Source organism: Plecotus auritus (genome assembly GCF_963455305.1).
Source record: "Plecotus auritus genome assembly, chromosome: 4".
Taxonomy (NCBI): Eukaryota; Metazoa; Chordata; class Mammalia; order Chiroptera; family Vespertilionidae; genus Plecotus; species Plecotus auritus.
The window spans coordinates 138057038-138084659 of record NC_137775.1 but is presented as its reverse complement, the minus strand read 5'-3'; the positions used below and the strand labels follow the sequence as shown (position 1 = coordinate 138084659).

General features: G+C 44.3%; 1 protein-coding gene across 1 annotated transcript; it reads left to right on the top strand.

The window, feature by feature from the left end:
• Window positions 1-106: 106 nt before the first annotated feature.
• On the top strand, window positions 107-27622 carry TRPV5 (transient receptor potential cation channel subfamily V member 5). The gene is made up of 15 exons (XM_080665582.1): window positions 107-419; window positions 2690-2787; window positions 2909-3031; window positions 3435-3572; window positions 3842-3940; window positions 4087-4262; window positions 4635-4781; window positions 6594-6806; window positions 16069-16155; window positions 16254-16330; window positions 16542-16707; window positions 16910-16976; window positions 18943-19211; window positions 22151-22257; window positions 27522-27622. The coding sequence occupies exons 1-15, from the start codon at window positions 292-294 to the stop codon at window positions 27529-27531; spliced, it is 1905 nt and encodes a 634-aa protein (XP_080521708.1). The 5' UTR covers window positions 107-291; the 3' UTR covers window positions 27532-27622.

Genomic DNA, 27622 nt, shown 5'->3' with positions numbered 1-27622 from the left:
CCCCTCTTCCCTCCTGGCTGTAGGGCAGGCTCTGTGTCCCAGAGGTTCACTCTAGAAACAGCTCCTCCCCTTCCAGGTAAAGCTGCTCTCTCGTGACAGGGCAGCCAGTCACCAGTGCACATGCACACACACACCCCACAACCACAGGCTGCACACACAAATAGCACGGGAGTTACACTCACTCTCACTCCCAACCCCAAGCAAACCTGGCCACTTCCTCACTAGCTGCTGAGTCCTGGACCTGCCTCTTCACCACGTCCCATCACCTGGCAGTGCTTGCAAAGAGAAGACATGGGGACTCCTCCACCCAAGGTGAAAGGGCCCTGGACCCACCTCCAGAAACTTCTGACCTCATGGATGTTCAGAGAGAAAGACTGGGATCAGCGTCTGGATGAGGCCCACATGCTGCAACAGAAGAGGTAAGCTGTCCAGTCACACGGCGTCCCACCTCTCACTGATCCACAGACCTTCCTGCCCACTCCAGTCTATCCCCAGAGTTCAGTGCCAGGCACTTGGATGTGCCCTTTCTCCCAACCTACCATTATAGTCACAAAACCCAAGTTGCCCCTCTTAGTGGTGACAGGTGGGGGATGGAGCTGAGCCACACAGGGAGACCTTGATGTGTATTCCATAGATTTAGAGGCAGAGATCTCATCTGCCTACCTGGTGGGAGAAGAGGGTGGGGACAAGAGGGACCAGAGAGAAGAAGCTAGTATGTTAGGGGGGTTGCAGGCAAGTGCAGGTTGGTGGAGAACAGGTTGCTGGGGAAGGAATGAGACCCTGTGGGTTGAAGAAAAAGGGAGCAATAAGCATTAGTAGAAATGGAAATGGATTGGTGGGAAAGAGGAGGAGAACTTTGTTCACCTGGAGCTGACAGCCAAGGAGGGAAACCCAGGTGACACTGGAGAGTCCTCAGTTCAGTCAGTGGTCGCCAACCTTGAGGATCTCACGGATCACCAGTGGTTCTTGGACCACCAGTTGGTGACCAATTTACCTGCCTTTTATTGAGTGGGGCATGTGCGGTGGTGTGCTGGGAACTGGAAATATAGCCCTTGATAAAGCTTGTGTCTGCTTCTGGGACACTCAGTGCAGGTGGGGCTGATACACCTGGGGGCAGGTCATTTCTTGGTTAGTTAGCCCCAAGGTCCAGATCCCAGAAGCACATGCAGGGCAAAGACCTATCTTGTGGGCGGGCCTCTGCCTTGGAGTGTTTGGGGGACTTGTCTTCCATGGGAGAACATGGGAGCTTGGGCAATGAGCTGAGCACACATTGGCAAATCAGGGGTCCAGCCAGGACTGGTTTCACAGGCAGGTGACCTCTACAGTTGCACAGGGCTCTGGGTTTCAGAAAAGCCCCGCACTCCATTTAATGCACTGCTATCATCTGGAAATTCATAATTATATTTTAAACAAGGGGTCCTGCACTTTCTTTTTGCACCAGGCCTTGCAAATTGTGTAGCAGGGCCTGGGTGCAATCTGAACCCTCATTCCAGGAAAGGCTCTCTGCTTGCTCAGCAGCACCCACCCCAGGCCCTGAGATGGAACCTTTGGCCTCCCACCTCTGTCCCTGCTTTGGACTGGGATTAGGGCAGACCTTCCCTCTGCAGGGGGCAGTGGGCTAGAGGCTTGGGGCGACAGGCTGTGTGTAGTGCCCTCAGCACAGAGCTGAACTCTGGTAGCCTAGCCCTGGCCACCCTGAGCTGGGGCTGGGACTGAGGGTCCAGATGAGATGGGGCAGGGGCTGTCCCTTTCTCTGCTGATCCCTCCTGAAAGTGCTTCCTTAAATTAGGGAAGACAGACCTAAACTCTGCCTTGAGAAAAAAAAAAAAAAAAAAGCTGCTTCGCTAAGTAAAACACCCTTTCCAATGGCTCATGGGGCCACTGGAAGAGGAATCTGGGGCTGGGGGACATCATGGTCACAAGTCAATTTGTTTGCCTTTTGTCTCTCCCTCATGACCCTCAACCTGCCAGACCCTGTGGTCATCTTCACAGCCAGCTAATACTGACTTGTCCAACAGGGTGGGCTTCAGCTTTGTCTCTTGTTTGGCTCATCCAGGCAGGGGAAACAAAGGCTGGCTAAGAGAGGTGCCCTGGGATGGGCCTCTCACAGGGTGCCCCCACTCACTCCAAGCTGCTCTGTCTGAGAAGCTCCAGGTTGTGTTCCCCCTTAGTTACAACAGGGGTATTTAGACCCTTCAATTTGAGGGCAACAACCAGAAGGAATAGATTCTCCATAATCCACCCCAAACTCTTTTTGCCCCCCACATGGATGTGAACCTAAACAATCCAGAGGGGTAATCAGAATGTCAGCAACTCACAAACACATGCGGCTCTCACACCTGGCCCACCTCATCCTCTCTGCCCAGTTCTGATCTCACAAACTCCCCAGGCCAGTGTCAACCGGGGACCAACTTTCCATCTCCCTGACCTGCTCCAACTCCCCAGGTTCCTGAAACATTTACACAGCTTAGATGGATTCAGCCAGGCTTGATGGCCTCCTCTCCTGGCCACCAGGGCTACCCACTCTGCAGCCCAGGCCCTCCTCCCCTGGTCACTACAAGCCTCTGCTGAGTCTCCCAATCAATGATCCCAGGCCCCCAGTATGGGAAGACCTAGTGTGATATAACAGCTCTGCTCTCAGCTTCACTGCAATTCTGTCTCTGCATCACTCATCTTCATTTTTTCCCAGGATTCAAGAATCTCCACTACTTCAGGCTGCCAAGGCCAATGACCTGTGTGTCTTAAAGAAACTTCTGCTGGACAAAAGCTGCGACTTTCGGCAAAGAGGTAAGCTCAGAGTTTAATGTAATAGAGATGGAGCCCCTCTGGCCCAGAACTCCCAGAGTTTCTGCAAAGGGGTCTGTTACCTGAGGGGAGTGTTTGATGCATCTGTCTTACTGTTCTCCAGGAGCCCTGGGAGAGACAGCACTTCACATAGCGGCCCTCTATGACAACCTGGAGGCTGCCATGGTGCTGATGGAGGCTGCCCCGGAACTGGTCTATGAGCCCACCCTGTGTGAGCCATTTGTAGGTGAGGAGCCTTTAGTTTTTCAAGGTGGAAACATGTAGGGGAGGGTCTGTTCGCATGGGCCTGAGTTGGGAAGAATACATAGGTTCTGGTCTTGGCTTCCACAGCTTCCTCAAGCCATTTATTATTTCCCTTCAACTCCTTTCATGTTCCCTGAAGGACAGGACTCTATTTCTTTCACAGCAACACTAGAGTGATTGCAATTATGCCCTGTCCCCAAAAGCCAAGAGGTAGGGACAATGAGTAAACAGCCTGAGGGACTAATTGCCCTCAGCCACAGCCCAGTTTGCAGAGGTAAGGGCATAAATCTATTCAAGGATGTGGCAGGGACCTCCAGCAAGCCAGGAAATGGTGCTTTGGAAGAAATGGGGACAGACCCCATGACTGAGGGCTCTCTCTGAACCAGGTCAGACTGCACTGCACGTGGCCATCATGAACCAGAATGTGAACTTGGTACGAGCCCTGCTCGCCCACGGGGCCAGCGTCTCTGCCAGAGCTACAGGCACAGCTTTCCACCTCAGCCCCCACAACCATATCTACTTTGGTGAGAACCAGAGCCTGGGCTGGGCAAGAGCCAGGGGAGGATGGGATGAGGAGAGCTCTGTGCCTGAGGGGGTGGGGTGGACTAGGATTAGCCTTTATAGGGCTTAAGGCCAGAGCCCATTCCCCCAGGGCCTCTGCACCATCCCTGCCTCTGGTTCTGCTGACAAGTGTCCCCAAGTCCAGAGCTGAGCTGTGTGGAGGAACAGGCAGTCACTGGGGAGGTGCCCATCCCAGCCTGCACTCATGCCATGGAGCCCTCTGTCTCCCCAGGGGAGCACCCTTTGTCCTTTGCTGCCTGCGTGGGCAGTGAGGAGATCGTGCGTCTGCTCATTGAACATGGAGCTAACATCCGGGCCCAGGATTCTCTGGGTAAGCACTGGAGTGTGGAAAGGACTTAGAAAGGACCTGGGTGGAAGAGTAGGGTCTGAGACAATGGTCAGGCCCACTGTGGGGTGGGCATGGGGACCACTGGGGACTAGGGTCCAGCAGCCACATGACACTGGTATCCTCCCCAGGAAACACAGTGTTGCACATCCTCGTCTTCCAGCCCAACAAGACTTTTGCCTGCCAGATGTACAACCTGCTGCTGTCCTATGACGGGCGTGGGGGCCACCTGCAGTCTCTGGACCTTGTACCCAATCACCAGGGTCTTACCCCTTTCAAGCTGGCTGGAGTAGAGGGCAACATTGTGGTGAGGGACACTCTCCAACCCTACATGTTCTCATGATCCTTCTCCCCAAACTCTCCAAAAGGATGGTAGTCCCTTCCAACTCTGTCACTAAAAGCCTCAGCCTCAGGAATCTCTAAGACTCATTCTTTAGAATATCTACTGGAAACCCAAAGTTCTGGTCCCTTTGCCTGTTCTCTTCTTTCAGATCTTTGTAAGGTTTGTGGAAAGGAAAAATAACAAAAAAATAATAAGAAGGTTTATGTAATCAAAGGCTTGCTACCTCCCGACTGTTGGTCAGTCTTGAGGAATGAATGCCAACCTCTTCAGTGGTGGTGTTCTCCTGGACCAGCTTCTCACACACTGACACTCCAACTCACTGCTGTGTTCTCACAGATGTTCCAACATCTGATGCAGAAGCGGAAGCACATCCAATGGACCTACGGCCCACTGACCTCCACTCTCTATGACCTCACGGAGATCGATTCCTGGGGAGAGAAGGTGTCCTTTCTGGAGCTTGTAGTCTCCTCTAAGAAGAGGGAGGTATGGATGAGATAGAGGATCAGGGACTGTCATGTGTTCATGCAGAGCCTATCCATTTGCTAAGATCCTGGGTTCCAGACACTTCCTCACCTGGTAATATATGGAGATAAGACTCCTGGAACCTTTGGGAGAAAAGTCCAATCAACACCCCTTTCCTGACTGCACTTTCCCTCTGCTTAGCTCTAGTCCCTTTCCCTAACTTTTTTCATACTGACATTTCAGATAAGGAACTCTCCAAATGGAGGTTGCTTACTACCATTCATTCATTCAGCATATTGAACACTTTCTGTGTCCCAGATGCTGTACAAGGAACTGAGAATACAGAAATACTAAACAAAACACAGTTCGTATCTGTCAACTCCCTCAATTACAGTCCCCTTCCTCAATAATTGCAGTAGAGTACAATGTATACCATTCCAGGAGTTTGTACTGTGCATAATGGCAGCAAAATTGAGGTTGGGTGGACCAGAGACAATGTCCCAGAAGTGCCTGAGGTGGGTCTTTAAGGACGAGTTAGGAATTTCCAGGAAGATGAGAAAAAAAAGAGCTTTCTACAGAGGGAAAAACAATGATCAGTCCAAGTTGAGTGATATGAGGGAAAGGCAAATATGTTAAAGACAGGTAGAGAGGAGAAAATACTTAAACTACCGGGAATCTCTAAGATAGTGGCCAGATATAGCTTCTGTTATTTGCCATTTGTTAATTTCTTAGGAATCTTTCTAGAGTCATAAACTCAGATGACTAAGTGGTAATGAATAGAAGAAAAGGTGAGTGGCTAGTTTGTATGAACTTCCTCAAAGGATATTACTGGAAACAGGTGTACTTCGTTAGAGCCTACTTCCTCTGATAGATTGTGCCACCACAAGTCCTTGGTCTCTGATTTCAGCTGACTCTCAATATTCTCCTATAGGTTTTATTCTTGTCTTTGTCAGCTAGTTTTCTATTCCTTCAAAGTTCTTTTCCAGCTCCTTTTATATCCCTCACTGCCTTCCTCCTTAGTTCCATCAGAAGACCCAGACTCCTACCTTCTTTATCTTCCTGCCCTGTCCTGCCACATATATCTGGAAACTGCACGCTCTCTCTTCTCTAGGTTTAATGGAAAATATATTCTTTCTGTCAATGGTTAATCTCTCCAGCTGTGCTTTGAATTTTCCTTTTTTTTTTTTAATTTGCATTTTTATACTTTCTCAGATGTCCATTACCCTCTCACATTTGTGTCTTTAACCTTTCACTATCTAGTTACATCAGAGGTCATTGCCACATTCTACTACCTGGGTCCTCTATCGCTTTTCTCCAGACCATAAGACTTCTAGAACAAATCTGACTACTTCCTTGCTTGAACTCCCAATTGCTTCCCATTATGTTAAAAAAAAAAAAAAAAGTTCAAACTCCCCACCTTAACATTCATGATGTAGGATAATCTGTCCATTATAGAATTCATTCATTTTAACTCCTGCCCATCACTGCCAACAGGTTATCTCTTATCCCCAACCATATCTCATCTGCAAATGGCTTCTCATACCTTCCTGCCTTGGCAATTGCTACTACTTCATGGAATGATCTTATGAACTTTCCCTTCACTCAACTATGTGCTGCTCATTCTTCAATGCCTCAATGATGTTATAGTGTCTTGTGTTCACTTCTATAACACTTTACCCATAGCCCTTGCATATAGAAGAGGCTTACTAGTTGTCTGTAAAAAAAATGATGATGCCATTGCTGGTGACTGCCCTGCCCATCTGGGACCCAGTGGGAAGCCCCACACTGCTCACTATGTTGGTCACCCCAAACTACATTCTCCTTCCATGGCAGGCTCGCCAGATCCTGGAGCAGACCCCAGTGAAGCAGCTGGTGAGCTTCAAGTGGAGGAAATATGGGAGGCCCTACTTCTGCATTCTGGGTGCTCTGTATGTGCTCTACATGAGCTGCTTCACCATGTGCTGCATCTACCGTCCCCTCAAGTTTCGTAGTGGCAATCACACAGATTCCCGAGATATCACCCTTCTGGAACAGAAGCTGATACAGGTGACTCTTTGCAGAAGGAGATGAAAGGGAATGTAAATATGGGGTGATGGTGCTGGAGACCAAAGTGATAATACCCAGGGAAGACACCCTTCACTGGGCTCTAACAGCTGCAGGCTCCTAAGCACCCAGACAGAAGTTGGACATGAGATAAGGGCACCAGAGAGGAGGCTTACTGAGTAAAAATACACTTGTCCAGTGAGTTGTGGCTTCTCTCATTGACTTTAAAAGGATTCTTGGTGTTAAGAATACTGTGCATTGGTAAAATTCCTTTCAGTGTAGGGAGAGGACCAGCCTTTTGTAATGTGAACCTGAAGGGAAACACTGTTGTTCTAAAGGGAGGGAAATCATGCTCCATGTCCACGTCTGGGCCTGTTTCTGCTCTGTGAGGGCAGCATAGCCCTCTGGCTTCCATTCTCTTCTGTGTTCTGTCAATATGAGCACATTGGCAAGAATGTGCCAGCTGTCTGACCACCTGTCAGATACGCTGCAGGAGGATACCTGTACAGTGTAGCAGGCCGAAGCAAATAATCTCGGGAGCAAATTTACTCTGGTGGGCTTGCATCCTGTGGTGTCCTTCAGAGACCTGGGTAGTGAGGACACTGAGTAGAGGTGTGGAAGAAATGTAAGAGTCCGCTGTTCGAGGGAGCAAACCCTCCTTTGAGTATAGCAGAGTGAGTAGACTCTAATGAGTATTTCTGAAGATAGGCATTCAACTAGCATAGCTACATTGGGCTGGTTGATTTTTCATAGGACAACTTTTTTGTCCTGGTGATCTGAAAAGAACTGAAAGGGGCTGCAGGAATGTAGGCAGAAAGTGAGACAGAGGAAGAAGAATTTAGCCAGGCAAGTAGGAGGCAGGTGACTGGAGATGTATGCTCTATACAGGATGGACCAGCCATGAGTATAACTCAGCCTGGACTAGTGTCAGAATGAGAACATAAACTGCACAGGCCAAGGAGTAAAGTTAGACCAAAGACAGTGGTATGCACAGAGAAGGAACAGGGCCAAACCCTAAACCCTAAAGTAGATCAAGACACCCCATCTCTTCTGCTTCTATAACCAATTCTAAATACATAGACAGATGCTCATGTATCCAGAGCTCCTGTCTCTCATAAAAAAGGAGGGCATGAGTGCTTAGGGGAGTTTGTGTCCCATGCATCTCAAAATTGGCATGAGAGTGACCCCTAGTATGGAGATCAAACTGGGGAACTAAGGACATTTAGAAGATGGCCAAGTGAATGGGTGAGTGGCTAGAAGTAGAAAACAATATAAACATGAAGGAGTTGGGGGTGGCTGGGCTTTTTCAACATCCCCAGCCCTATTTCTGCAGATGTACTAATTCCCAGCCTTCCTTTGTCTCGAGCTTACTTAGGGGTTTTCTGGATCTGGAATGTAGATAGCTTTCTGGCCCAACAGTTGGGTGATGCCAAGTGATTAATTAACACTGAGTCTCCTCCCTGTGTGACTCTTTCTCTTTGGGGCAGGACTAATTGTGTACAAACATGTTCCTTTGACCCAGATAGTCTAAATTATATTGTAAAACCCCTCCCCTTGCCTCAGGACTAGGTGAAGCATAATTTTAGCTGACTGTGCCTACTCATCCTTTAGTTTTTTCTCTCCTATTCTTTTCTTTTCCTATTTTATCCTTTTTCTCTTTTACTCTTTCCCTGGTAAGATGAGGGACACTGGAGTGCAGGGGCAGGGAGTCACATACAGAAGCGTCTCCTACCCCCTGCTATTTAAGTAATTATTGGCCCAAACAGAAGACTCTTGACTTACAAATATCTTTATCTTTATGGGGAAGGGGGAGGAAGAGGGTTAAGAATGCTATTGTAAGGGGTTTGGATAGCAAAGTTCACCAATGAAAGGTTCCTATTCTTTGGCATTGCCCCTTGAGACATGCTCCTGAGTTTATGGACTTTTTGTGTTCCTTGCATTCAATAGTTAAGTCAATTTGGAACAGATCAGGGGCTCCCACACCTATTACCATGATCTGAAAGTTTCTGCTTTCATGATTCACCAGATTAGTTGCTAATAGAAATTTTTCTTTTTTTTCCTGCTTTTTTGTTACTTGAAAGTCTTGGAAAAATGAAAATGTACCAATACATGTGTTGATTTGATTAATGCAATTGTTGACAGATTTGTTAGCCCATGGAGCTTTCTGTTAGATAAATGAATACTTTAACATCCAATTAAATTAATCAATCTGGACACACAAGATTTCAGTCTCAGTCACTGTAGGATTTCCTTGGTGGATCTCATGGGTTCTGGAGCAGTCACTGGGCTCCATGAGAACAGCCTAGAGCACCATCTCAAGATAGTTGAAGTGAAATAAAAAAACTACAAACTACACAAAAGCAGATGTATATGAGGATGGAGTTCATCTCAATCTAGTCTTGAAGGTATCTTAATGTCTTAAGCCTAAAATGCCTCATTGTTCATCCATAAAAGTTATGCTCTTCCAGAGTTCCCAAGAACTCTGTTAATTAAGTGGAGTTAATTTTCTATCTCCATTCAATGTCTATTTGGTTTGGGCAGTACTGCATCCACTATAGCACTGATTCTCTTAGGTTTGCAGGTGGGTAGACAGTTCAAAGTCTGGGAGTCAGGCAGCTTGGTTGTTAGTCCTAACAGATCCTACCTCTAGATCAATGTTTTTTAACCAAGATTGCACATTAGAAGCATGGGAAGCTAGTAAAGATATCAGTTCTAAGCTATGTCACACCTAATAAATCAGAATGTCTGAGTGAGGCCCTGGATTGGTATTTATAAGGAACTCTTTCAGTGATCCTGATACTTAGCCAAGGCTGAGAACTATCAATTTCCATCTTTGAGATTGATTCAGCTCCAGCTGTCCAGTCTTAAGTCAATCACTCCAATCATTAGATTTCTGATGTGCTGGTCAGCAAGAGGGCATTAGTCACTCACCATCAGATCTCCTCTTTATCTCTTGAAGAAGATTTTCCATCATCAAATTTCCTTTTTGTCTCTTGAAATTTTTTTCAATCTCTCCTCTGTCCTTTCCCCCACCAAAAAAATTTCACTGATTCATTCATTAAACAAATAATCATCGAGAGCTTCATAGAGCCTAAATATTATTCTAGGTATTAGAAATTCAACATGGTCTGAGCAAAACTCTGGCCTTTGAGAGCTTGCACACTTGTTTACATTAACTAGATGAATGGATGTTTCATTACAATGTGTGATTGTTACAATTTACATTATTTTTTCCCATGATAAGAAAAAGAAGAGGGCACTAAGATAGCTTGTAACAGGGACCTGGCATTCTGGGAGGCCAGAGAGGCCTTCCCTGAGGAAGATAACTGAGCTGAGACCTGGGTAAGAGAGAAAGGTTCAAAGTGAGTTTGAAGCAGAAAAGAGGCCTATGCAAAGGCAGAAAGAGCCTTGCCAACATTTAGGCACTGAGGGAAGGCTGGGAGCACAGGGAGCTGGGGCAGGAGCCTCCAGATGAGGCTGTCCAGGCAGATCCTTTGCTGATCATCAGGGCCTTGCAGGCCATACTGATAGAGAAGCCACACTCTTTATCCAGAGGTAATGGAGAGCTCTGAAGGATTTTAAAGGGAGGGCCTCGACTAGACTTTATTTTAGAAAAATGTCTCTGTAGGGTGGAGAACTGATTGGAGAAGGCCAGGGATGATGTAGGGAGATCAGTTAGGAGGTAATTATAGGTTAGCATGCAAGAGACAATGGTTGATTGTCCTTGGGTTATGAGGGGGAAACTGAGAGAAAGGATTGGCATCAGGAGACTTATTAGTAAAATCAATGCTACTGTGCAAAGGATTGGATACAGAGAGTAAGGGAGAAGACCATGGCAGGAGTGACATAGCAGGCAGGTTTCCATTCATTTAAAATCATCCTCTGCCTGTCATGGTCAGTGGATTGATCTGTCTATACACCATTATTTCTTATAAGCTCTCAATGACCCAGAGCATTTCAGCTATTTGAAAACCCCACTGATCTCCAACTCTACACTGTTTTGCTCAGGGGTCCTAACCACTTCTTGTGGAACAATCACAGCAAATTAAAGACAGGGAAAGAGATGAAGAGAAGTAGGGAACCTGCTAGGTAAAAATAGCATCTACTGAGTGCTTGCTTGGTGCACTTTACATGTGCTCTGGAGATTCTGTGAAATTGCAGATTCTGGAAGCAAGGCTGGGGTGGGACCTGAGATTCTGCATTTCTGGCTCACTGCTGGATGATGCTTTAATTTTGTAGACCCTATTTTGGATGATAAAACACTTACAAATCATTTGATCCTCATATATATCCTAATTAATAAATAATATTATTATCACCATTTTTAAGACAGTGAATCTGAAGTCAATCAAGAAAGGTTAAGTACTTTGGCAAAGACACTCATCTAGTGATGGCAGCACTGGGTATGGGGTTCTGGTCTGCTTCACTCTGAACCTTCCCCTTTAATATGAAGCCAGGCCATTTCTCCCTCCAGACCAATGTGCTGGATTTCAGTTTTCCTTCTTAGGGGATCCATTGCATGAGAAAAGTATGTCTCTAGGCTTTGCCCTGAGCCTGGGCCTGCACACTCACCTTTATCTGGCCACATCTAATCTTTCCCTGGAAAGATGAGGGACACTGGAGTGCAAGGGCAGGGAGTCACATACAGAAGTGCCTACCACTCCCAGCTACCAAAGCTACTGTCTATTTTCTAGATTTGATCATAGGAACCATTTTTGATAGGATATAGGGTAGGTCCTACTTCTGTGGTAAGGACTCCTCTGAGAAAATGCAGAGACCAAGACATGAAATAAATCCTTGGAAAGCAGTCTTAGATAGGAATTAGGAGATTTTCCTCTTTTTTGGCCTAGTGGTTCTCAACTTGAAATATAGAAGAAACAGCTACATTTTAAAAAATGCTAAGTCTCTGATCCAAACTAATTGAGTTAGAGTCCCCAGTGTTTGCCTGGCTATGGATGTCATGACAAAATCTTCTCATTTGTTTCTGATGGGCAGGCCTAGTAAGAAACCCCTGTACATTTAAGAGGATCAGAGTAACTCTTTGTTATGAGCCAATAAGACTCTTTCTTGGAGCTTCATTCCTTTGTAAGACTGGGATCTTGGGAAGGAAAAGTGGGTCTAGGAATGGGGTTTGATAACTTTTTCTGGTGCCCTCCCAGCTTCCTCCCAGGTCGCCCATGCTTGCTCCCCACCCTTCCCCCTGGTGGTACATGGTTGTGCTATGCACATCCCTTCTGGGCATTTCCTTCAAGGCAATGAGCTCAGCCAGCTGGCAAGTGAGAGCAATCTCATTGGGCCAATTTCTCACTGAAGTCAGCCTCTGCAGGGGAGTGAGCTGTTGACAACACCTGAAATTTCAAGCTATGTGATGATGTAAAGACTTCTGGTCATTTCTGGAAGGCACTTGTTTTTAAAGAGGTGGGGTGGAATATTTTCTGTGTAATATTAGTCACACCTACTTAAGTGACCTTGAGCTAGGAATCTGAAAATCCAAGAAAAGCCCAATTAGTTATCACCCTTTCCCCCATTCCCACATCCTGAGTCCCCCTTGACCATTCTCCTGCAACACTCAGATCATGCTCGGCTATGATCTACCTGCTCACCCTCTCCTTTCCCTCCTTCCTTCTTTGCTTTCTTGTTATGGGAACACCTACTATGTTGTGTGTTGTGGATGAAAAGTCAGAGTTAGATGTCCCTGCTCTCGGGGAACTCTAAGATTACTGGTGAGACCTAGAGTGCTCCGATGATTTCAGTGTGAGGGCTATGAACAGAGTGGCACCATGGACCTACAGTACAGTCACCTACCCCAGGAGGAGAGCTGTGACTTAAATCTTGAGGATTAAGTAAGGGTGAGCCAGGGAAACATGATGGAGGAAGGAGACAGTGGCACCCTACTCTCTGGTATAAACAAAGTGGTGAAGGAAACTACTTTTTAGGGTCATCAGATCCCAGGTGGAGCAGACACAACACTTGGGGTCTCTGGACACCTCTATTACTCACCAGTGAACTTGTGCTGGGATTGTATACCTATAATGGAATCTGCTGAACAAGCTAATGGTACTGGTGAGGGGAAATTCCAGAAGGAGGTGGTGGTGATAGAAATTGTCCCCAACATTTCCCATTAGTTGGGGTTTCACCTTTTCATCTCTGGGGAAGAGCTGGTGCCACTCTCCCACTGTCCCCTAGGGGTGCACTCATTCCCACAACTCACCTGACCAATTTGTGCAGTTACTTCCTTTTCTTCTTAATTGAGCCAAGGGAAGGTTGGTGGCAGTTTTGTAGACATACTCAACCAAGATACAAAATTTTAAAAAGAATTTTTTAAAAAATATGGATTTTTAATTGATTTTTAGAGAAAGAGAGGGAGGGAGAGGGAGAGAGAGAGAGAGAAACATCAACTGGCTGCCTCCTGCACACCTCCTACTGGGGATTGAGCCTGCAACCCTGGTATGTGCCCTGACTGGGAATTGAATAGTGACCTTTTGAGTGCATGAGACGACACTTAACCAACTCAGCCACACCAGCAAGAGTCAAGATACAAAGTTTTAAAATGAATTCAAAAATTTTGTATGGACATGTATATGACATTGATGCAGTTATTTTTATATTTAGTGCTATTTTGTTTCTATAGTTAACGTACTTATTTATCCTACTACTTACTGTGATCTCAAAAGGAGTTGGCATGTTTTACAATTGGAGACTGATGTCATGGGAACATTAAGATAAAGAACAAGGCCCATTAACTGAATTTCAGGACAGAGGAGAGGGTATTCAAAGTAGCTTCTAGGGATGAGGATAAAAAGAGAACTCTGAGCTTCCTTGAAAACAAAGGAAAAGGAAATTTCCCATTATATGATAAAATTAACTAGTTTCTCAAGACAGATAAATGTCAGAGAAGTTTATAGATCATCAGTTCTTTAAACAACAAAAAATGTAACTGAAGTCTAGTCACGGGTTGTTATATCACACTGTTCATCAGGCACAGATACCAACTCTTTTCCAGTCTTTCTTGGCCCCATATGATGTAGTTGAAACATTTCTACCATCTGCTGGTCAGTCTGGCCCTACTCTTAAAGGCTAGCTCCTTGGCTTCTTCTGAGCTGATCTATACATTCTGAGCCATGGGGCACTTGGTGGGTACTTTCTTTTTTTTTTTTTTAAATATATTTTATTGATATTTTACAGAGAGGAAGGGAGAGGGATAGAGAGCTAGAAACATCGATGAGAGAGAAACATCGATCAGCTGCCTCCTGCACACCCCCTACTGGGGATGTGCCCGCAACCAAGGTACATGCCCTTGACCGGAATTGAACCCGGGACCCTTCAGTCCGTAGGCCGACGCTCTATCCACTGAGCCAAACCGGTTTTGGCTGGGTACTTTCTTTATACCATATCATTTGATCCTCATACATATCCTAATAATGATATTGAAGCATTGTACCTAGTATTGGTATAATGATATTGTACCAAGTTCCTATATGATGATGATATTGAAGAGCAACTAATCTGGTGAATCTGCTTTTGCATAGGTGTTGTCAGCAGCTCACTCCCCTGCAGAGGCTGACTTCAGTGAGAAATTGGCCCAATGAGATTGCTCTCACTTGCCAGCTGGCTGAGCTCATTGCCTTGAAGGAAATGCCCAGAAGGGATATGCATAGCACAACCATGTACCACCAGGGGGAAGGGTGGGGAGCAAGCATAGGCTACCTGGGAGGAAGCTGGGAGGGCACCAGAAAAAGTTATCAAACCCCATATATCACCTCCTACCATATGACATCTCTTCCTATTTCAAAAGCTATGCCTCTCACTGGACCAGTGAGTGCACCACCGAAGTAGCCTGCAGAGGGATGCTAAGCGGTTCCAGTTTATTAGCAGAGTAAAGTTACTTAGCTTTCCTTATGTCTCATGAGCAATCATATCCCCCCCAGTTGAAATCATCAACTTTCACACTGACTCCAGGGTCCCTCAACTCCTAACTTGGGCACACTATTCAGATATGTGACTGTGGAGAACAGAGTTCTCAAAAGTGTAAAGGGTACTTGAATGTGTTAAAATTATTTGTCTAAATTTATGTGGGGACTGCATATGTATGAACCGTTTTCTAGAAGGAGGGTCTGTAGTCTTTTTTATATTCTCAGATGTGTTCAGAACTTCAAAAAAGTTAAGGATCATTATTGTAGAATTCCATCACTATGTCTGTATAATGTTGCAAAGAGTCACTATGACATAATATGCATCCAAAAAAGGATGGTCTTCTTATCTTGAACGTAGAACTATACCTTCTACACTTACTGCTCAGGACAAGATGGGGGCCCTTCCTCAGAACTAAAGTCCATATAGTGTCTCTAGCACCTTGCCTGCTCTTTTCTACATTGCCAAGTCCTAAGAAAACCATGATAAATATATCTATAGTACTTTATGGTTTATGAAGTACAACCAAATATATCATCTAATTCCAACTTCACAGTAACCCTGGGGAGGGAAGCATCAGAGTTTCCATTTTCAGATGAGAAACCTCAAGCTCAGGAAGGTCTAGTGACTGATTTGAGGTTGTGCTAGAGTGAGTGGGTTCTGGCTCCACACAGGAAACTGAATTCTATGATATGTTTATAGTCTCTTCTACCTGCCAGGAACCACAATGGGATTGGAAAAGCTGGAATTTCTGCATAGCTGAAACCATTCCAAGCCACTAATACCTCTTCCTGTTACAATAACTTTCTAAACCTGATGCTCTGAAATGTGATTGCAGCCTCTCGGTACATATATCATAAATTACCCCTCATAACATATGTATAAAAGATGACGTACGAGGGTATTACTCAAGTTATCAGTATAAGCAACATATGGATACACAGACTAATGTCCAGTCACAGAGTTAGCCACAATGACAAGACCATTCAGGGTGTGGTGGTGTGGAAAGGTGATCTTTTCTTCATTTTGGATAGACTTTAGTTACTTTAGACCATGGGTGTGGAACCTTTCTTCTGCCAAGGACCATTTGAATATTTATAACATCAATTGCGGGCCATACAAAATTATCAACTTAAAGATTAGCCTGGTATAAAAAAAATTAGTCTTCTATATTTGGTCAAACATTTAATTAACTCACCCATAATGCTTTGGCAGGGCCAGACCAAATGATTTTGTGGGCCTTATAAAACCTGTGGGCTTGATGTTCCCCACCCTTGCTTTAGACCACTTTCCCAAAAGGATTTGAGTCTCCATCCATCAGAAAGCATTTCTCATCCTGAATTTCCCCTCATAGGAGGCCTATGTAACTGAACAGGATAAAATCCGGCTGGTCGGGGAGCTGGTGACCGTCGTCGGGGCTCTGATCATGCTGATCCTAGAGGTGAGGTACACATGGGGGCCAGGCTAAGGCCATCTACCTGAAGGTCCAGACTGAACTGCAGACTCCATGGTCTTTTTGTTTTACTGGCCTCTTCCCAGATCCCAGACATCTTCAGGGTTGGTGCCTCTCGCTATTTTGGACAGACTGTCCTTGGTGGGCCATTCCATGTCATCATGTGAGTGTCCCTTCCAGCCCCCTGCCTTCCCTCACCAGAATTGCTCTAGGTCCCTCTGGAACCTAGACCTCAGCTGACTTTTCCCATATGTGTGTTTCAGATAGAAAGACTAAGTCTAAGTGTGTAGGTACCACCCAAGTTATGACTGTGTTGGAGAGGACCTAGAATATCCAGCCTTCCCCTTACTTCCTGCTCTCTGCTCTCCCCCCAGCATCACCTCTGCCTCCCTAGTGCTGGTGACCATGGTGATGAGGCTCTCCAACACCAGAGGGGAGGTGGTGCCCATGTCCCTTGGTCTGGTACTGGGCTGGTGCAGCGTTATATATTTTGCCCGAGGATTCCAGATGCTAGGTCCCTTCAGCATCATGATTCAGAAGGTCAGTGCTTTCCCCAAAGTTTCCTCTGGCTTCATCCATCGGACCTTCCCAGACAGAGGGAGAGGGTGGGAGCCAAAAGAAAAATGCTGCTCAGAGTGGATCTGGTGGAACTCCAGGGACCTCCTGATCAATTAGCGATAACCGCTGAGAGGCAAATGGGAAAAGGATCTCTCCACCCTCTCTCCCCTTCTGTTTCTTGTAGATGATTTTTGGAGATTTACTGCGTTTCTGCTGGCTTATGGCTGTGGTTATTCTGGGATTTGCCTCAGGTAAGAGTACTATTCCCTCCCCCACGAGATCCTTGGATCCAATTCAGAATATTCTCTCTCATGCTTGCTCTCAGTTCTTGTTTCTACTCCCATTTACTCCCCCATTCCAGTGGAAAGTGAGTCAAAACACACACTGACACCCATAGAACCAGGTTCACTCAGGTTGGATTAGACGGTAAACCCATGTGCTCTGAGTTTCTGAGCCAATAACATTCATGTTGACTACCCACCCTGCAAGATCCTTAAAGGACATGTAGAAAAAGGGCTTTGTAGTGAGAGGGACATTAAACACGAAAGACTGGCCACATGTGGATTTCAGAAAATGATGTAGGCAGACACAGTGCAGTCTGTAAGCTTTCTATATGTATACTATAGAAGAAGAAACATAAAGCATTCAATAACACATAATATGCTTTTAAAAAAATTTTTACAGAGTGGAAGAGAGAGGGATAGAGAGTTAGAGACATCAAGGAAGAGAAACATTGATCAGCTGCCTCTTTCACACCCCCTACTGGGGATGTGCCCACAGCCAAGGTACATGCCCTTGACCGGAATCGAGCCTGGGACCCTTCAGTCTGCAGGCCGACACTGTATCCACTGAGCCAAATCGGTTAGGCCCATAATGTGCTTTTGAAAAAATGTGTGGTCAAAGTTGAAAAAAAGAGAAAGAATTCTCAAAAGGAGGCACAAAAAAATGTTTGGAGAGTTTGAAGAATGAGAGAGGAAAACAGACAGAGAGTTGTGAAGAAAGATTGTGCAGAGAGAGGCAAGCAGGGGCTCACCGAAGGCCCTAGGTGCAGTGGGAGAATGTCAGGGAGGAGAGAAAGGATCACAGCATGAAACTGGCAGACAGGGGGAGGGACAGGGAAAGCAAAAGAGTAGGAGAAAGTTTTTAGGCAGAGAGAGGAAGGAAGAGCCAAAGGCTGCAACTCTAATCCAGTCTTCAATGTCCTCAACTGAACATCCATAAGACAATGGGATGTACTAGATAATATTTGAGGAACCCCTCAACTCCCAAAGACCAGGGCTCAGTACAAAGGGCACTATTCCTGTCTTAGGAATTCCCTATTGAATAAGGATCCCATAAAACAGTAGACCAAAAAACTGCACCAGCAGCTGAAACTATAAAAGGGTAAAACTAAAATATATATATGTATATATATGGCCCGGTGTGCAAAATTTGTGCATGGGGTGGTCCTCTCAGCCCAGCCTGCACCCTCTCCAATCTGGGACCCCTCAGGGGATGTCCGACTGCCGGTTTAGATCCAATCCCAGGGATTGGGCCTAAACCGGCAGTCGGACATCCCTCTCACAATCCAGGACCGCTGGCTCCTAACTGCTCATCTGCCTGCCTGCCTGATTGCCCCTAAATGTCCCCCCTGCCAGCCTGATCACCCCTAACCACCTCTGCCTGCCAACCTAGTCACCCCTAACTCCCCCCCCCCCACCATCCTGGTTGCCCCTAACTGCCCCCCAAGCCGGCCTGGTTGCCCCTCACTGCCCCCACTGCCAGCCTGGTCACCCCACGCAGCCTGCTGTTTAGTCATTTGGTCATCCCTCACCAACCCCCCTGCTGACCTGGTCACCCCATGCAGCCTGCTGTTCAGTCATTTGGTCATTCCTCACTAACCCCTGCTGCCAGCCTGGTCACCCCACGCAGTCTTCTGTTCGGTCGTTACTCTGAGGGCGTCCTGACCAATTTGCATACTACTCTTTTATTAGTATAGATATGCTAAATATTAACATTATCCAGAGTGATGAACTTGGCATAGGATGTCTCAGGATTAGCCAGGTCCACAGGTAAAATGTAACTTACATGTATACATTCACACATCTATATTTATGGGTGTGTAAGTTGGTATATGTGGATGTAAGTGTATGGAGATATATGTTGGAAGTAGAATGAATGCTTATTGAGATCATTCTCTTTTCTTCAATCTCCATGCCTTTTTCTTGGGCGGAGCAGCGTTCTTTATCATTTTCCAGACAGAGGACCCAAGCAAGCTAGGGGAATTCTATGACTACCCCACATCACTGTTTACGACCTTTGAGCTTTTCCTCACCCTCATTGATGGCCCTGCCAACTATGACGTGGATTTGCCTTTCATGTACAACATCACCTATGCGGCCTTTGCCATTATCGCCACACTGCTTATGCTCAACTTGTTCATAGCCATGATGGGTGACACTCACTGGCGAGTGGCTCAAGAGCGGGATGAGCTCTGGAGGGCTCAGGTAAGTTTTTCTAGTATTAGTCTTACTAAGGAGCAGGGGATAGAGGGAAAAATCAGAGTGTTATGTTATGGTGGATGACTCTTAGAAGAGTCACAGAAAACCCAGAGATACATTTGGATAGATCAGGGGACAAAGGAGGGTAAAATGGTAGCAATGGGTAGGATCAACACCCAAGATCTGAGGATATTGATCACAAGGGAAAAGTAGATCCAGCCATCATCTTTGAGTCCAGGGAGAAATAGAAACAGTCTTGTTCTTATATATCCTAGTTTTTAATTTGTGCCCTGCTTCTCTATGATCTGTTTTTAAAATATATTTTTATTGATTTCAGAGAAGAAGGGAGAGGGAGAGAGAAATAGAAACATTGATGAGAGAGAGACATGATCAGCTGCCTTAGCAAGTCCCCACTGGGGATTGTGCTCAGACTGGGAATCAAACCATGAACTCGTGGTTCATAGGTCAATGCTCAACCACTGAGCCACACTGGCAGGGCTGTTCTGATTTTTATATCATGATAGGCTAATAAAATTTTAGAGTTGGAAATGCCTTTAGTGGTTCTCTATTTGAGTTTCTATCCATTGTATAATCATTTATTGGTCAGAGAGTCATTCAATATCTTTTTAAATGCTGATTGGGATCTTATTATCATGTGGATTTGGGCAGTGATTAGGAGGAGGCAAGCTTATTTCACATTTTAAGTGTGTGGTTTTTTTTGTTATTAGAAAAGCACATGTTACATTGAGCTGAAACATATAATTCCATTCTTTGGCCCAAGTCTTCTTGTATAATGCAGAACACACCCTTCCCTATGAGGACTATTTAAATATTTGAATACAGCTATTAGTTAATCCCTCAAATTTTTCATTCATTTCACAATAATTATTTAGATAATAACTATGAATTGGGAAGTGTCCAGGAGCTGGGGGATAGAAGCACGAACACACCAATGCAAGCTGTATTCTCATGGACCTTACGTGAGGTTGGGAAGACAGACATCAAACTAATGACTTTGCAGGAAGCTGTACAATTGTAGTAAAAATGTTACAGAGAAGTAGAAGATGCTAAGAGCAGGGTGCAACAGGGGAGCCTGACAGGAAAGTTAGGAAAGGCTTTTCTGATGGAGTGACATTCAAGAGGAGCCCTATACATGGGTAAGAATTAGCCAGTTAAAAAGAACAAGGAAGAAGGATAGAGATTAGGATTTGTATCTATCAGGACTCTTGGCTATAGCATAGAAAATCAAACTTAAATAGACTTAAGAAAAGCAGTGGGAGGAGTTTGTGTTGGTCTTCACAAATGGAAAGTTTAAAGAATTAAACTAACTTTAGGCATGTCTGATTAGAGTCCAGATCATTTCAGGCACTATACCAGATTTTCTGTTCTGTTCACTTTTGTCCAGCTTTTCTAAGGGAAGCTCTAAACTCCCAAAGGAATGAGAAGGTGTTCTTCATAGCACAATGCCAAGGGACCCATTCATGTTGTATCCTGATGCTGTGAAATGTGCCTTTAAAAGATCATCTTCCCTCCAGCAATCCCAGTCTCAGTTCTATCTCATTGCAACAAGTCTGAGTTATAGGACTGGATAGTGACAGTGGTGGTAGTGGAAGAAGAGTCTGGGGAGAATAGACTAATTAACCAGAACTGTGTGCAGACAAGTCTACTCCAATTGAGGGAGTGGGGGTAGAGAAGGAGAGATTATCAAAATGAAAGATGAGTTCTGTTACCAGAGAAGGTGAGGGGGTTAAAAGATAGCGCAAGGAAAACAAAAAGTGTCCTTTTCAAGATAAAGAGGAAGAAAAACTATCCAAGGAAAGGGAATGGAATGATTGAAAGTCCTGAGGTTGAAAGGAACTTGGTGCAACTAGGAAACTGAGAGAAGGTCGAGAGAAGTGTAGAGTACTAGAAAGACACAGAGTGTAAGAATGGAAAGTAGAGAACTGGGCTTTTTAAAGGATTATCAGTCATTTCAGTTAATGAAGCTTCCTGGCCCCAACCCATCCTGATTGCATGCTCCTGTTCATGCCCCAATAGATCATGGACCTTTCAAAACTGGGATGGTCCTGGTATAATCAGAGGAATGCAGTATAAAGAGTGGGCATGCCCTTCCTTGCTTTGGACACTATACCATGAATAGCATCTAAAATTGAGCTTGTGATAAACTAGAACCCCACATCTCTGTTACCCAACTTACTCAGCTAAGCTCCTTCACTGTTTTCCTGTACTTACACAGACACTCGAGTCTTAAATATACTAGTAAATGGAGAACCTTATACTTGGTTTCCTTAAATTTTATGTTATTGGTTCCTGCCCAGCATTCCTGTCTGGTGAGATCATTTTTATTTTGCTTCTGTCACCTTGCAAATTACATATCCCTCCCTATTTTGTGTCACGGGCGTATTTGATAAATTTTTCTTCTGTTTCATTTAAATAATTAATGAGGGCAGGGCAAAGTACAGAACATATGACATGCCACTAGAATTTTCCCTGCCAAGTGTGCCATCATTAACCTACTCTTTTCCTTGTTAGGATATTTAATTTGCTACAAGTTCCCTGAGCACTAGCAGCCTTACTTTATCCTCAAGATCATAGAGATTCTATCTAATAATTTTATTTAAGTCAGGATCATTGGTCTATGGCTTTCCTATGAAAGAGCAAATGAGATTACTTTGGAATGACTCACTTTTCATGAATCTAAATAGTAATGTAGAGGTCACTGTTTTATTGAAAACACTCATAAAATGTTATCTGTCCTTTTCTGATGAATTAGGAGTAAAGCAGATAGCATGGTGCCTGGCACAGGTGAGGGAATGGATCAATGACTGTCATCTCCAATGATATCTGCTGTCTCTATTCCACAGTTGCCCTTGGGTTCTCTGTCTGTGTTCTCTGAACCACATGGCTCCTTCTGAGTTCTTCCTCTACCTCTCTCCCCTGTCCAGATTGTGGCCACCACCGTGATGCTGGAGAGAAAAATGCCTCGCTTTCTGTGGCCTCGCTCTGGGATCTGTGGGTACAAGTACGGGCTAGGGGACCGCTGGTTCCTGCGGTGAGTAACAATGTATATGCATGAACTGAAAATGTGTGTGATGCCATGGGAACAAGCGTGACCAGTTCCACATTTATCACCCTCCTCTCCATTCTTGAGATCCCCAATTGGACCTTAGAGAGAAGTCATCACTCTATATAGTGACCCTGCATTATCCAGTTTGAGGGAGGAGGCTGGAGCCCAGGAGGGTAGAAGGAATGACGATAGCTGATGCCAAGCTATATGTCCATCAGGGCAGTAACATGTGAAAAACTACATATATGTATCTATGCTTGGATGTGGGCATGGGCTACTCAACTTGTTATAATCTTATTCCCAGATGATCCCCATTCTATTCTTACCTTGAAGCTAACCTCCTTCATACTATATTCTTAGCTCCTAACCTGGCTCTTCTCTCCTCTTATTTATGTCCTGAATTTTACCTCATTTTTATTATATAATTATTTATTAATTGGCTTTCTTTTTCTCTTTCATATTCTCCCACCATCATACCCACACTCAAATCCTGAGTTCAAGAGCTCCTTCATTCTATTGTACTTTCCTTCACTTGACCCTGGGTGCTCTTCTTATGTCACTTCTGCTCCTTACCTTCCCTTTCCTCTTGGTCCACTTTCCTACATGTGCCCCATTCACCTCTGTTCCTCCCCACAGCCCATCTCTCCCCACCTCAACTGAGTGTTTTCCCTTTCCCCCTCCTCAGAATTGAGAGCCTCCATGATCAAAATCCTTTGCGAGTGCTTCGCTATGTGGAAGCTTTCAAGTCTTCAGACAGGGAGGATGAACACCTTTCTGAGAAACAACCCTCTATGGTTGAAAATGGGACTCGAGCCAGAGGCTCTCTGACCCTCCCAACACCCTCCCTATCCAGGACCACATCCCGCAGCAGCAGTCACCGGGGTTGGGAGATCCTTCGCCGCAACACTCTGGGACACTTGAATCTTGGACTGGAGCTTGGTGAGGGGGATGGAGAGGAAAATATGTATCTATGATTAGAACTCCTGTTGCTCTTGACATAACTCCAGGTGGCCTGGGGTGGGAGGCAGGGAGAGAGGCACTTTCCTATATAAGTATCTAACTTCCATGCTGTTAATAATGGGAGGGGATGGACAGAATAATATTTGAAGACCGTGTCTCAAACTTCATCTAAGCATTTCTGGAGATGGGCAATAGGCATGTGTTGTCTGACACATCTTCTGAAAGCCCTACATCTTGGGAAAAGAAGGTATCTTTTTTTTTTTTTCTTAGCAAAGTTGGGCTTGGCCATCAAAGATATGAAATAGGGATGCTAGACTAATAATATCTGGATCATTCCTCTGCTTCTTAAAGGTACTGGAAAGTAGTAAGGTGTGTAGCCTGCCTGGATTCACATGGCCCTGAGGTTGTGGCCCTTCCCTTTTTCTTATAGCCCTGAAGGGCTCTCTCCCCACTTAGCAGCCAAACCCCAACTAGAAGACTGCAAGAAAAGAGGTTCTTTATCCTTGGTTTATTTTTTTAATTTATTGTTATAATATACACACAAAATGATCACTTTAACTATTTTTAGGTATACAATTGCATGGCATTAATTATATTCACATTGTTGGTCAACTATCACCAATATTTATCTACAGAACTTTTTCATCATCTCAAGGTGAAACTCTGATACCCATTAAACATTAACTCCCCACTATCTGCTCTCTAGAGCCTCTGATAATCAATGCTCTACTTTCTTTTATAAATTTGATTACTCTAAGCACCTCATAAAAGTGAAATCACACAATATTAGTTCTATTGTATCTGGTGTATTTCACTTAGCATAATGCTTTCAGGGTTCATCCATGTTGTACCATGTATAAGAATTTCATTCTTTTTAAAGACTAAATAATTTAATTGTATGCATATACCAATTATGTTTATCCATTCATCCATGGTTGGACATTTGGGTTGTTTCCACCTTTTGGCTATTATGAGTAATACTGTTACAAATATTAGTGTACAATTATCTAAGTCCCTGGTTTCAATTCCTTTGGGTACATACCTAATTTCTGGAATTGCTGGATCTTACTGTTATCTTTTCCTAATGTTTTGAGAAACTGCCATATTCTTTTCCTCAGTGGCTATGCTATTTTACATTTCCTCAAGCAATATACAGTGTTCTAATTTCTCCACATCCTCATCAATACTTGTTACTTTCTGTGTTGTTGTTGTTGTTGTTATTGTTGTTGAGAGTAGGCATTCTAATAGATGTGAAGTGGTAGCTTATTGTAATTTTGGTTTGCATTTCCTTAATGCCTAATGACATTGAACACCTTTTTGTGTGCTTAATGACTATCTGTAAATCTTTTTTTATTTTTATTTTTTAAGAAATGTGTATTGAAGTCCTTTGCCCATGTTTGAATTGTGTTGATTTTTTTTTTTGTCTTTGTTTCTGAGTTCCTTGATTTTTGAGGCTCAGAGTGTAAAGTGTTTGAATCTTGTTTGCATAATGGTGTGTTTTTAAGTATGTGTGGCAAATGATGCCTTTCAATGCTTGAATGGCCCAAACATTTCTTTTATGGGACTGTCCCTAGTCTGTCCCTCTGGTGGCTCATTAGCAGTTGACCATCCTTGTGACTAGAGGTAGCTCCCAGCTATGTCTCCTGCCACGCCCAACTCCCTTTGCCCCTTTGCTGAATTGTTGGGTAGATAATAATAATTGAAGAGGGGCCATCCCTCTTCAGGAAGGACATAGGTAACTGGGTGTCCAGGGTGCCATAATAGGAACTCAGGTACAGCCTCCTTTTTGTCTCCAGCCCTTTACTTCTCATCCTAGCCCTATCATCTCCCTCACCAAAAAAACATAATAACTTTTAAGAGGACTATAGTCTATAACAGCAAAGAGATATGTGGGATTTGTAAAACCATAAACAGGTTCACCCAGATACTCATGCAAAGCACAGAAGAGTATGGGACGGTGAAGGGTCACATAAGCATGCATGCACACACTCACACACATGGAGGGTACATAGGTGGCATGGGTTCTTAAAGTGTTCAGTCAGTCACCATGATCCCTTGTATTTTCTTTTACCCTGGAAGTATGTCCTCTCCTGTTGACAGCTATATTCCCACCTGTGTTCCAGATCCAGTTTTCTTTCCGTCTCTCTGTCATCTGTGCCTATCACTTTCTTCTCTAATGTTCTCACATGTATATCTTCAACCTCTCCCTCTCTACTAGTTCTAGTCAGCAAATAATCATGCTCTATTATTTTCCATCTTCAAACAAGTAGCAAACACCCTCCACCTCACCACCACCTTTTAGCTATTACTGCCCCATCTTTTTTTTTTCTCTTTCTTTTCAGGGCCAAATTTCTTAAGAGAAGACTTTATTTTCCACTGACCTTACACAGATTCCTCAATCCATTGTGATGTGACCTTACCTCTCCATGCTACTGATAACACTCTCATCAAGGTTATCTATCTACCTGTAGTTAAATCCACTGAAATACTCAGTCTTGCTTGAACTTTCTCTATCATCTGTCAGATTATAGTCAACCTCTCAGCATATCCACAGCCACATACTATACCAATCTGTCTGCATCTCTTCACCAATCCCTTCAATATTTTTGGTCCATAGGCTCTGTTTTTTCCACCACCTGGACAGTCCCATCCACTTCATAGATTGCATTAACATGCACACGTTTGTGATTCCCAACCCCTTATCTTCAATTTAGATATGTCTCCAAGCTCCAGGCATGAACAGCTTGGATTCCTATCTATTGCACATATGTACCTAGATATTTTACAGACACCTCAAATTCAACATGTCCCAAACTGAACAACTTTTCTTCCTCACCAAACCTGCTCCTCCACCGATGTTTCCAAGCGAATTAAAGTTGCCCAAGTCTGAATCCTTGGTGCATCTACATCTGTCTCAACTCTCACCTCCAGTACTTCTCAAGTCTTATGGATTCTTTGCTTAAAACATCTCCTTTGAAAAGTAACTAGTAGTGATTAATAATACATCACATGGTACAAAATTGAAAGAGCACACAAGATATACGGGGGTGAGGGGAAGCTTCTATCTCTGTCCCAGCTCTTTTGGTGCTTTTTCCAGGGGCATTCACTTATAAAAGTTTGTTACTTATCCTTCCAAAATTACTCTCTGCATATCCAAGCATATGTATGTATGTTTCTCTTAAAAATACATATAATAGCCCAGCCAGTGTAGCTCAGTGGTTGAGCATCAACCTATGAACCAGGAAGTCACAGTTTGGTCCCCAGTCAGGGCACATGCCCAGGATTTTATATCTGATCCCTAGTAGGGGGTTTGTAAGAGGCAGCTGATATTATCCTATCTAATAAAGAGTGAATATGCTAATTGACCCTCACGCTGTCACAAAGATGGTGGCACCCACAGCCAATAAGGAGGGAATATGCTAATTTACTGCCCCACCTTCAAATATGGCGGCACCCACAGCCAATAAGGAGGGAGTATGCTAATTGACTGCCACGCCCTCAAAAATGGCAGCGCCCACAGCCACAAGATGGCGGCGCCCAGTCCCCTTAGCCTCTCTGGGGCAGCAAGCAGTGAATTTTCATGCACTGGGCCTCTAGTATGTACATAAATACATATAATAGTACAGTATATTAGGAAAACAGTATATTAGGAAAATAGTACAGTATATTAAAAGTTCTTGCTTTTCTCATTTAATATATTTTGAAGATTGTTCCATGATACGATGACATAAAATCAACCCCTTTCATTTGTCTCTGCCTCTCTGAATCCCACTGGCATTCTAAAATGGGCCACTGTTATCTCTTGCCTGCATCACAGGATTAGGTTCCTAACTGCTCTCTCTGCGTATAGTTTCAGTCTTCTCTGATCCATAGTGCACACTATAGCCAAAATGACCTTCATAAAATGCAACTTCTGCCTCAAAAGCCCTTCCATGAGAACCTCTTCAGCCTCCTCACATATCTCTCCTCTTGCACTCTGTCACCAAGCTAAATTATTATATTATTATTAGTTACTTGATGGTGCTATATTCTCCTTCTTGACTTTCACAATTTGTGGACCTTTCTACCTTTCTGCACCTATTCCCCCTTTTGTCTTTGTAACTCGTGTTCATCCTACTGGTCTCAATGATTATACATTGATTGTGTGTTTGTGTGTGGGGGTGGTGTTCCTAACCCATAGGCTGGGCTAGAGTCCACCTGCTCTATGTTCTCAGGCCATCTATTTTATCATCTTATTACACATTCTGAACTTTATTGTACTTACTTGTTTAAATGTCCATCTTCTTTAGTGGATTCTAAGGCAAAGATGACGTCCATCTCATTCATCGTGTTGTCAGTGCGTGGCATAATTCCTGGTACAATGAAGTGGAAAATAAATATCTATTAACTG